This window comes from Sylvia atricapilla, chromosome 10 (assembly GCF_009819655.1).
Source record: "Sylvia atricapilla isolate bSylAtr1 chromosome 10, bSylAtr1.pri, whole genome shotgun sequence".
Classification (NCBI taxonomy): Eukaryota; Metazoa; Chordata; class Aves; order Passeriformes; family Sylviidae; genus Sylvia; species Sylvia atricapilla.
This window is the reverse complement of record NC_089149.1, coordinates 23266044-23278233: the sequence shown is the minus strand read 5'-3', so window position 1 is coordinate 23278233 and position 12190 is coordinate 23266044. Positions and strand designations below refer to the sequence as shown.

Here is a 12190-nt window from a genome sequence, read left to right as displayed (position 1 = left end):
ATATTCTCGAGGTGGCAAAATTTGCTATCACTATCACTGCCTCGATTGCTTCAGGCTTCTAGTAATAATGTCTTGTTCTTTCATTTGTCTCTTTGCTTTCTGCTTTTTAATAGGTAGATATAAGATTAAATTTTAACATTCTTTAATAGACACATTTGACAAGCACAGAAGTTAATGAGGTAGTAACAAATGTTTTTAATAAGTTTTTATCAAAGTATTTACTTGGGGTTTTAGATCTTACAAGTTACATTAGACCTGACTTTAATATCATATTTTTAATTAAAAAAGTAGGTTTAATGAAGGTATGTTTGTAAGCTAGGGAACATTTTCTGCTATGTTGTTTTATTTTGGTTTCATTAAAAAGTAAATGGTCCTACACATAAGATTTAATGGATAATGAATTCTCAATTATGGCTTGTGATTTGAATAGAAATGGGGAAGCCTGGCATTATGGAGAAATTGGATCCAAAGGTATGACAGTCAGGACTAGTCTGTACTTGGTTTAGTAAGATGTAAGTAGATACCCTAAATTATTTTGTACTTAAAAGAAAAACCCGCAACCAAACAACAACAACAAAAATCCCTACTGTTTCATCATAATCTGCTTGAGAATTTATTATTGAACAAAATCTTTGTGCTGATAAAAATACTGCCTATTAGATGTGGGCATTGTTTCACATTGAAATATGGAGAATTTCAATGGCATTCTTTTTTCGTACTCTCAAAAAAAAAAGGAACATTTCCTTTCATGAAATATCAGCAGCTAGATAGACAAAATTGTATGATCTAGTGGAAAGAGAAATAATTTTGTCAGGTCAGGTTGCAGATAAGAAAATTTAGATTAAATTTTTGTTCTTTGATTTGACTATCATCATATGCATGATGTATGGGTTTACACTGATGGGAGAATTCAACTTCAGGTCTTTTGGAGGATGTGTAAGAAAAATGATTTCTAGGAGAAACTCAAGGACGATATGATAATTTTAATAAAAGATTCAAAAAAGCTACCTTCAAATTGCTTTGTTTACTAGAAGATCTGTGTTTGACAGGGAGTGAAAACAAATACACATGAAGCGATATTTCTCCAATATTTTTATTCTGTAAGCCATATTCTTCTAACAAGAAAGTAACCCCACTTTTTACTCAGTGATTTTTATGTTGCTGTTACTGCTTTTTACTCATAGTTCCACAATTGCTAAAACAACTTTTGATGTCAAACAGTTTTGTTACTGTCCTTTACTGCAGCCTTTTTTTGGGTTGAATATTAAATAGTGTCTTGGTCTCAAGTCAAACAAATATCATTGAAAGGACTTACTTGGTTTAATGGATAAACATTGTAAACCAGCAAACAGCTTATAAATAATGTACTAATATTGGGCAGGTGAAAATTTAATTGAAAAGATTAGTCTAATCAGCATTGCCCTGTCTAAAAATCTGGAATGTTTCAATAACAGTCCAACATAGTATTGAAATTGCTGAAGATTATATGGGACAGGACTGAAGAAGTTGCAAGAAATTATTAGAAAAACTTTCAGAAGAAATTGTTTTCCAAAATCTTGTGTTGTGCTGTCATAACCAATAATTTTTATTGTTTCAGGTGCATGCACATTTTAATTGTCTTGAAATTGGATAGAGAAGCACCTTTTCAGTGTAATTTCTGCAAAACTAAGTTCTGCCACAGAGGAAAAGTTAATGAGAAGCTTCTGAAGCTGGTAAAGCTCATGACCAGAGGCTGTTAAGTGTTGCCTTGTTCTTGCTCCTGGAGTATGCAGATTCTATCAGGAAAAGTGTGTCTTCAATTACCCCTTCTATCAGACTATCAGGATTTGATTACTCCTACATGTATGGGTTCATATATCAGCATCAATCAGCATCAATTAACTGAATGATCTAATAGTGGGGACCCCCTCCCCCCCCCAATTCACCACCCTTGCCTATTGTTGGCTGGAGCTGTGATGGTTGCCACATATTAGTTAAAAAGTAATGAAATGAGGGATTATTTTGGAATTTTCAGCCCCAAAAATGGGGGAATGTGTTTTAATATAAATAAATAAGTAAGAACTTAGTGTAACTTAGTGTAACAGCAAAGCTCTTGGGCTTTTTTTCCCCCCAACATGCATTAATATTCACCTCTGTCACTTTCTGACAGCTGGCTGTTCACTCTGGATATCCACTTAAGAGTGAAACAATGCTAAATGATAGTGAACCCCCAACTTAATTAGGTAAACTATTGGCTGTGACAAAATGTGCTTCAAACTCCTTGTTTACTACTACAGTTCATGTAGGCTGCAGGTTTAAAAAGGGGATTTATTTTTATTTTTCCTCCTAGAGCCACTGGCTCGCCCCACCCTTTTCCCCCCGCCCCCAGGAGGGTTTTTTTGATAGGTTACCTGAGGTAATTCTTGAGACATTCAAGCTCCAAATATAGAATGGCCACAATAGAATTCCAGATGAAAGCTTTGAGTGTGTTCCTACATGTTTTATTTAGCAGCTTCTCAATTTAGGGTCACATGTTTTAGATTCCAGCTAGTTAAATTTTTAGCGGTCTTTAAGGATGTAACATAACATACAAAGCTCTTGCATTTAGGCATTCTCGTGGTAGATATTCTCAGATACGACAGCTGAAAAGCAAAATATATTTTTTCCTAAGCTACCTTCAGACAGAACTTCTGAGTTATAAGCCTGTTTCCCGTGGCCGTAGACTCCCTCCCAGATAACAATGATCAGTGAGGTGTATCCTTCCTGGGTCAGATGGTTTTAGGCAGGCAGTGTAAAACACACTCTGGAGCTCTTACGCTCCTGTTGAGAGCTGTTCACATTGATTTAGCCTGGGAAGGGCTGGAGTTGGCATAGCCTGTCAAATTTGGGTCATTTGAGCTGACTGCAATAACCTCCCATGTAGGATTCTGACCTTGCAGCCATGGTAGTCAACCAAGACCATCATTTTCTTGTAATTCTGCATATAATAGTTCATGCATGTTTGTAGCATCTATACACTTACCAGCGAATGAGAATCCTGCTGTACTTGCATAGACACAGAAGGAAGGAGTGTTTCCTGTATGAAAAGGCCTCCAGTTAGTCACAAAAGAAAATGGATGGTGAGACATAAAGACCTTACCAGTGTTTGCTTCATGATTGGTTTTTCATGACAGTGCAGAAAAAGTAGTGTTAAAGGCTTGCTTAATAACACATGAGCAAGAAATATTTGTGGCTGTCTTTGGAAGTAAATGGGAAAGCTGCCTGTCTCCAGTCTAATAATCCTCCTCCCTATCTGCCTCTCCATGTCTGCCTGCAGCAATGGAAGTGCAGGAGTTTGAATCAAGAGTTCTCTTTAGCAGGATTATATGAAATTCTCATAAAATGGGAACAGCACAACTTCACAGACACAATTTAAGTTGAAATAACTGTTTGAAAACCTATTATAGAAGAGTCCCTGCACAAAGAATGTATTAGCTTAACAAAAGCTAGTTCAGTTAACCTGGCATGACTTCAGTAACCAGATTCCATGGGAATTGCCTACATTCTCCTAACCCTGTATCAGTGGTTCACGGTTGCTGTATAAACAGAATTTTCTAGTTATAGAAGATTTTATATAAATGTAATTCTTAGCATTATTATCCACTTTTGACTAATACATGTTTTGCAAACTGCAGAGCAAAGTAGCTGTCGGGCTACGAATGGGCATCCTCTTCCATTATTTACATATTCAAATTGTTGTTTCCTCCAGTGGATATCCCCAAATGAAACCTCGTGATAGTATCTGATGAAAGATAAATTTTTGGTTAAAATTAATTTTATATAAAAGTACGCATACTTTTTTTCTCTCTTTGCTTTTACAAAGTGTAGAGGTGTACTTCTTTGGCAAATTAAGGCAGTTCAGAGATATCTAAAGTTTTATGTGACATGAGATAAAGAACCAAATTATACAGCCTTGAAATATGACAAGGCAAACTTTGTTCTACTGCAATAAAGTAGATTTTAAAAATAAAAAATCTCCCAGACCACAATAATTCTGTTCTTACCCAAAAGATTGTATTATTAAGTGTAAATCTTGGTTTTTTTTTTACTTTAAAGTTCAATAAACAGGCTGAGCTTTCATATGGTACTGAAAATAAGCTGCTTGATGAAGAGGTCAGTTGTAGTTTGTGAGAGTATTTCCTAGTGCATGCTTTTTAACTTGAATGCTTTTATCTTCTCTGTCTTACTTACACACATCTACAGTGAAACTTATCCTCATTCTTGGATCATGATGGCAGCTTTGTTTTGGCCACTGTTCTGGACCTAATGTAGCTCTTTTCTGGGAAGTGCAGCACTGCTCTGCCCATGTGAAACACTTTTCTGCTGCTTTGGAGACATGACAGAGTTCAATCAAAACTGCTAATCATTTTTGTTCCTCTGCTGCAGGAGAAAATGTTGAGACGAGTTTTGTGAAATGTGCCATGAATGTAAAGAAATGTGAGAAAAAAGAAAAATACTAAGATTTCTGAAATATGGTAGAGAAAACAAAATCTTTTTTTCAAATCCACATGCATCTAAAGGAATAGAGTAGCAATCAATCTTCATGGTGCCAGGATGATAGGGAAATAATGCAGAGCTGATAGTAATGAACTGAACTTACAGCATCTGTCTTCTTATATCCATTTCCCACTGCAGTTAAAATATGGGGAGCCCTAAAAGAACTAATATAAACCCACAGTTTTTAATTTTGAGCTGTGGTGTTTTTTGCTTTTCATATCAGATCCTAATGAACCGCAGCACGCAGATCACAGTTTTGCTCATTAAATTTTAGGAATGTTCATTTCTTATATGTATTTATAATAAGTAGTTCCTGTTTATAATGTGATACAGCGCAATGCTCTATATAATTTTAAAAAGGCGAGCTGCAAATGAGTTGTTTATCTCTTGAAAATACAGAAATATATTTGAATGTCTTTTAAGGATGCAACAGCCTTGTTAGGAAAATGTACTTCTGTTGAATCAGTGGATTTGGAGCACATACCAAAAAGGTATGCACAATTTTAATTAAAAAAAAAAAAAAAAAAAAAAAAAAAAAAAAAAAAAAAGGTGATGTTGATGGTCCATGCTTTAGTCTTGAAAAAGTTCTTTCTGCATTACAGTGTTATCCTCTTATGTCTGCGGATGTATTTGGAGGCATTGGCATGTAAATTTACTGGTAAATATCATTTTTCAGAAGGGATGTATTTCTGAGGATTACACAAGTGCAGGAGGGTTGCAGCTGTAACTACAGTTATTTATAAAATATGGGTACTATTCTGTATAATTGTTTTCAAAGTGTATAAATGCACTTGTTTGAAGGAACAAGGAAAAGCTTTTTTCCCATGTGTTTTTTTTCATTTTACTTATTGCTTTTTACTTTTTTTTTTTTAACTTACTAGAGTTATGAAGGGTTCATTGGTGGCAATTGGAGCAAAAGTAAGGAGCAAACAGATTTCTGAAACAAATTAATGAGTTTGATGAGGTTAATTGCTGCAAGCTAAGACGCTGACAAAGTGGTTTCTAGTAGGGTTTTTCAATGTGTTTATGAATTTCAGTGTAAGATCCAGAAAGAACATGGTCTTATTTAAGTCCATCTTTGTACAAAGGAACTTTGAAATTGTTGAAGTACACATTTTTTGAGAGTTTTCATACTTCTTAGAACATTTTTGTGGAAAAATTACTTCTTGGTCACAGAGAGGTAAAATTAAGTTGTTTTATTAAAATGAAATTTTTGAAATATCATTTTTTATGTCCCAACATTTTATACCTGTCACTTACAAACAGGAGCCATATCTAGAGCAATTTGTCTATGATTTTTTCTATAACAAAATTGACTATAAAACATGTTATCAACCTTTTACTTCCACATGACACATGCAATTTAAACCAAATTATGTTTTTTGTAGTCCCACTTAATAGGCAGCACAGCTTGTATGTGGAAAAATGGAAAATAAAGCTGATTAAATTAATCTAATTTGATATCTTTTTGAGGCACAAAAGCTTGGTTTTCAATGTTTTATGACAGCACACATGCAGATGACATTTGTATTATACGGTATAAGGCTATAAAGCAAAATCCACATTGTGCCTGTTTTGGCTGAAGTTTGATGCTTTTCAGTTGCTGCTGTCAGTACTGTTTTGCTCTGAAACAGTGAACACGTTAAAATATCCTTAAAGTATTTTTTTTTTCTTTTAACCCTAGTTATGACCCTTAAGCATAGATTATAGACGGGGCGAAGAGTTCTATCTAAGTCATTGTTAGATGATGAAAATCTTGCTGTTTTACTCTACTTACTGATAACCCCAAGTGTTTTGACACGGGTGAACTTTGTGATGGCTTCCTAATGGAAATGCATGTAACTGGAGATTTTTTTGTCAGGTGTAGCCAAGATACGTTAATGTACAAATAAAGTGTCTCATGTTATAGACACTTAAATATTGGAGGTAATCTAAGAAAGTCTGAAGAATTGTTTGCTGCTGTCAAAGCCCTGAAGATCCATTAGAATTGCCAGTACTGGGGGTTCATAAAAATTGGAACAGCAATACTCAATTCTAAGCCTAAAGAACAAACTTATAGCTAAAAGAAAAGAATTTTTTAATCAGAACAGAAAGAGTTTGGAGACGTTTCCTTGGAAGTTTCTTTCACTTGGAGGAAGTTTCCTTCACACATGGAGGAAGTCATCTTTGGGGTGACTGAGAATAGAGCTCCTCATATTAAAGTTCAGTCACAATGGAGAGAAAATGTGGGCATCAAGGCTGGATCCTTTTGGCATTGTAAACACTTGAAGATCAGCATGTTTGATGCATCTAAGAAAGTAGTCCACACACAATGCAGGTTCCAAGAGTACTCAAGATTTCAAGAGAATTAGGTAGGAGGATGGAACTATTGTCTTGCCACTTTGCTTTCAGTTAATAAGATGAAAGTAATATACTCAGTAATTTTATGTGCTCTCAAAGGCTGAAAATATTTTGTGTTGTGCCCTGCGTGTTCTGCTGAACAATGCTGGCCCACTAGTTAGAGGACATGTGAAGTGGCAATCTAAGATAACTCATGAGCTATTTTTTTGGATGATGTCTGTGTATGTCCTTTCTAGAGTTCTAGGAATTCTATGGCTTTTCCATGACTAGACTTACTCATTAATTTTTATGGGGTATGAAGTGTCCCCTTCGCTACCTACAATGTCGGCAGAAGTTACATTTGTTTTCTTCTTCCTTTGTAAGCACAGGAAATCTGTGAGGGGTGGCAGATGACTGCCTGGATGGGCAGAAAGAGATTAGGAGGATAAAAGTATCAAGTCGAGGGTTTTTTTCCCCCCTACATCATCCTTATTCTTGTATAATAGAACTTCACATTTTTACCAACCCCTGTTTTCAAAGCCCTGGTGAGAGCAGTCCATTTCTGTCTTATTTCAAAGGAACACCTTCCTGCCTGACTTCACATGTACAGGCTCTTGCTCAAGCTGTGGCTTCAGTTCATCAATTACAGCCAGTTCTGGGTGCTGCAGAATTCTGATAATGAGACTTTGTCATTTTATATAGGTCACCACAAGAACCCATGGACAGAAATCAGATTAGAGGAAGCAATTGGAAAGGAAATGTGAAAATTCAGTAACCATATCTTTTAATAGGGAGCTAATTGGGTAAAACTTTTAATCCAAAAGTTTGATTAGCAAAGCCTCAGTTAGGATTTAAGACATTATACTTTATGGCCTTTCCTTTCTGGGTGGAAGACATTTTGTGATGTTCATGGATTCAGACACTTTGAAATGCAGAGGCTCTCTGTGCCTACCAAGTTTTTCCATAGAATCCAGGTAGAACAAATGTTAGTGAATATTTAAAAATTTTGCAGGTATAATCACTGCAGGAGACTGAATATTGGAAAGGTTCTCACCTTCTCTCCCTCATTTTAGGCACCTTCTTGTTGGCTTTTAGACATGTAGTATTTAGCAGTCAAGGATATCCTGGAGTGTATGAAATCATCTCTGTAGAACCAAGGGGATTTTGGTTTAGCAGAATCTAGAAGCAAGTGGATTAACAATATAATTAATTTGTAGGGTTTTCTTTGATCTTTGAGAGATTCCAAAATTATGATGATCCCCGTAACAGAGAATCCAAATAAAATTCAACAGGTCATTACTAAAGCATGTATTCATGGTAGCACTAAAAGGCCAAGTCTGGCTTAGATTAAAGTAGTATTTTATCATTATATGAATAAAAAAAAAGATTTTGAACATAGTCCAAAGACTTAGTGTGGTGAAATTATAAGCAGCTGGTACACCAACAATAAGAGGTGAATTCTGATATGTGTGTGCCTAAAACTCACAATTAAATCTTTGTCCTCATTCACTGAAAACAAAGTGATCTGAAGAAAATGCGAGATTTCAACATAGGAAATGATGGGGATGTATGCCAATGAGTATCAAGTTTTGGATGTAAATGTTGGATGCAGGGCCAACTATCAAGTTTTACTTTTTTTTTACCAATAATTTAAGTATGTGTTTTTAGCCTACAAGATTTGTGTATGACTTCTGTCTTATCCTGAAAAAGTTACTGTATCAAATAAGAGGAACAAAATGTAAATCCACTTCTGTTTTATTTATAAGTAAATATAAAAAGTCTCCCATAATCTTCTGTGTCCTGTAAGATTCAAGGGTTCTGAGTAAAAAAAAAAAAAAAAAAAAAAAAAAGAAAATTTGAACGTATTTTCAACTGGAATATTTTTGGGACAGATATAGACAAAAAGGTATACTTTTAAAATTTTTTTTCTTTATGTCTAAAGTTCTCTTAACCAGCATGGAATTAACTAGTTTCCCATCTTCTCCATAAGAAATTTCTGGAGAAATTAAGCTGCATTTTCTCTAAAAGAAATCTATAATTGTAAGCTTTACATTTCAAGGAGCAAATTAGAATTGTGCCTGAATGTTGTTATACACTATCAAAGTTTCTCAATGTGTAATTGTGCAGTTACAGCAGATTTTTAGAAGGGGATCTATTTCCACAAAGACATATTTTAAGAATTTGGGTTAGAGTGATAGAGGAGTTTTTGTCTTTGCCTAAAATAGGGGCAAAGCTGTGACCTGCAGCAGACACAGTCTGAAATGAAAGTTTGTGAACTCACGAAACTCAAGAATGAGTTACAGACACCTTTGCTTGAGAGTGACACGTTCCCTAATTACCAAAACACACTGTAATGCATTTAGATCTAAGAGGATTGTGAAAGGAGTAAATTCCTACTTAGATCAACAAGCACCTCAGTGAAATGTGACATTCTCCCATTTTATCAATGTGGGAAAGGAGGGTGAATGCAACAAGGTAAGAAAGGGAACAATGGATGAAGCTGATGCAATAAAAGGTCAGCTGCAAGATAGAAACATCTCATCCTAAAGATAAGGCAAACACTCTTGCTGCTGGACAGGCAGAGGGAGCAGATTTCACATGTGTGATTTTCTCTTTTTTCCCCTCCTCTTGCATAAAGCCACATTTCTATTACAGTTAAGCAGATTACACTGTAAGACTATGAGAGCCTTCATAGGATGGACCGACATTAAATCACAGAGATGTGCCCCATTCTAACAATCTCAGGATGATTTTGAATGCGAAAGTGAAGAAATTTTATTTTGTATTATATGAAAGTAGATGAGCTACTGCTCCATGACTCTTACATCGGATATTTTCTCTAACACCACCTAATCTGCTATGTACTGTGTTATTATTTTGGAAGTTATCACTGCTGTAAGAACCAGAAAAAAACAGGAAAATTTCTGGTGCGTTTTTCCAACTACAGTTTTTAAGGCAGATGACAGTAATGCACACTGAACCAAGTGATCTATGGAACATATTTTTGGTTTTAACTAGGCTGTTCATATGTTTAGTATTTATAAAATAATTTATATTGTAACTGTTTCTCTTTCATATTTTGCTTTTCCTCTCAAATATTTTTTGACAACAGCCTTAGTTGTCTTTCAGTTTATTTACTCCTAGCCCTTCCCTCCCTACTGCAATTTCATGATACCAATGCACACTATCTGCTGCTTGGCTTTTGGCCTGTGGGTAAATATTGATTGTGAGGAAATTAAGGTCGATGTCCTGTTTGGTTCAGTTTTTTGCTGCAGGGATCAGAGAATCTGTAGTATTAAGGAGTGTGCAAATATAAATTTGAAATTCCTGTGATTTACCAGGTGTTTTAGCTTTTACATATTAACTTTGGGAGATTGTATTTAAAGAATGTTAGAGATTTTTTTACCAGTATTTCTTTCCTCAGCCTCAAGGGTGTTGTTTGTATTGTTAGGTCATTTCTGTACTGCTGGCTGCTGTGAGGTGTAACTTGTCATATTTTGACAAGTTATCGAGAAAAGACTTGATGCTAAATCGAGAGAATTTCTGTCATCTAGTTATGCTTTACTTGAATATTAAAATATAGGTGTCATGCATTGCTTGTTGTAGGGTGTCAGTATTTCTTACAGAATTTAAACTTTGCTGTCTTGTCATGTCACTAAGTATCTTAACTACTTGCCTTGTCAATAAGTAGCGTGTTCAATAAGAGCTTGGTTGTTTTTTATAGTTTTTAACTAGCAGCTTAAGCTCAGTTTGCCTTCAGTATAAAAGATATTTTACACTTGTTGGGTGGGGTTTGTAGATAGAATGGGCAGATTTTGCTAGGGGAGTAGTTTGATATAGCTGAAAAATGCTGGCAAGCTAATACTTGTGTCTATTAGGAATTCAAAGGAAAAAAAATTGCATCGTTTGTGGGGTGTAGTCATATGTAATATGGAGTCATATGCATTTTTTGGTAAGAACTCTTTATGGGAAATAAAAATTACAAAAAGAAAAGGCCAAAGTATTTTTTGGGACCAGAAGAGGAGTGTAAAAAATGTTCAGTGCCTTTGCTTCTCTTGGGTAGTAAATCTCTGCCACAGAAAGAGAAGAGAGGATGTGTCTACTAGGATGGAGATAAAAAGATAGCTTTATTTTTGGAAATATGTCAATATTTTTATAATAAACAGAACAGGTAAATAGATGAAATGGATATGCTGGCTTGTATCTAAAAAAAAGAAGAGAAAAAGAAAGAATGTATGATAGTGCTTTGTTTTGCAAGATCATTGCAATTTGAAATCTAATAAGGATTGGTGATGAAGAACCATATTAAATCACAGGCATAATTTTCTACTGAAAGAATAAGTACAGTTGCAGTAGGGTATATCCTAAATTGTGATTGTAACTCCAATTTCAGCACTCTATATGCATTTTAGTTCCAAGCTGATTATATTGTGGGACAACAAAATATGACTAGATACCAACATATGGAAAGTTATTGTAAAGGAAACAGAGTAATTATTGTAGGCATTTTACCAGATGGTTTGTTATCTAAAAACAGCATTGCTTTGCTTCGCTTTTATTTTTCTGTCTTTGCAATCAAAGAGTGAGCAGAAGGAGCATACCCTAAAGAAATTTAGGATGGGATGGTGCCATGCTTCAATCTGCTTGTAATACCAGCCTTTCAGTTTCCAAATATTTATCTGGCAGATCTCTACATGTTTGTGGTGGAAAATGGCTTTATTTTTTATGTGCTAGGTACCACTGCAAGGGGCCACAGGCACACCCTACAGCGCTACTTGCTGCCAATCTGCTGGCTTATGAGGGAGGGGTTTCTGTGGTTTATTGTTCAGTTAGCACAGCCAATTATTTTAGTTGCATTTCAGACGTAAATAACATTGACTGTGCTCCACAGAAGACAAAAATGGCAATGCAAGGAAGTCATAATTCAGGTTGTTCCTTTGCTTTTTATCGAGATTCAAGTTCTATTTGAGATCATAAATTAAATGAAATTGCTCATTGTTTTGTTCTTACTTGACATTTTTGTGTGCAAGAAATGATTCCTGAATGTCTTCATCAAATATGCAGTCTGTTTGAGTAATGGATAATAGAAAAGTAACAGAAGTGTGACAAACCAAGCTGGAAATATATTGGCAAAGCAATGTCACAAAGCTTGTGCACGAGCCAGCTGTTTTTTATGTTACCTTTCAATCTGTTTCCAAATTCTGTACTAATTCCCAAGACCAAGAAGATCCCTTAAAACCACTCTACTCTCTGAAACTGTTGAGGGCCAGTGTGATTGCCAGAAGTGGACTGATATTTACCCTGAATGTGCCTAGTCACTAAATTCCAGTACAATTGTCATGGAAATGGTTCATTC

At 35.2% G+C, this 12190-nt stretch overlaps 1 protein-coding gene across 1 annotated transcript in view; it reads left to right on the top strand.

Moving 5' to 3' along the window:
• The first annotated feature begins 432 nt into the window (after positions 1–432).
• Positions 433–12190, top strand: part of DNER (delta/notch like EGF repeat containing) — a 95179-nt gene continuing 83421 nt past the window's right edge. Inside the window, exon 1 of the mRNA XM_066326511.1 lies at positions 433–471. Coding sequence (XP_066182608.1) covers positions 433–471 — 39 coding nt within the window. The remainder of the gene's footprint in view (positions 472–12190) is intronic.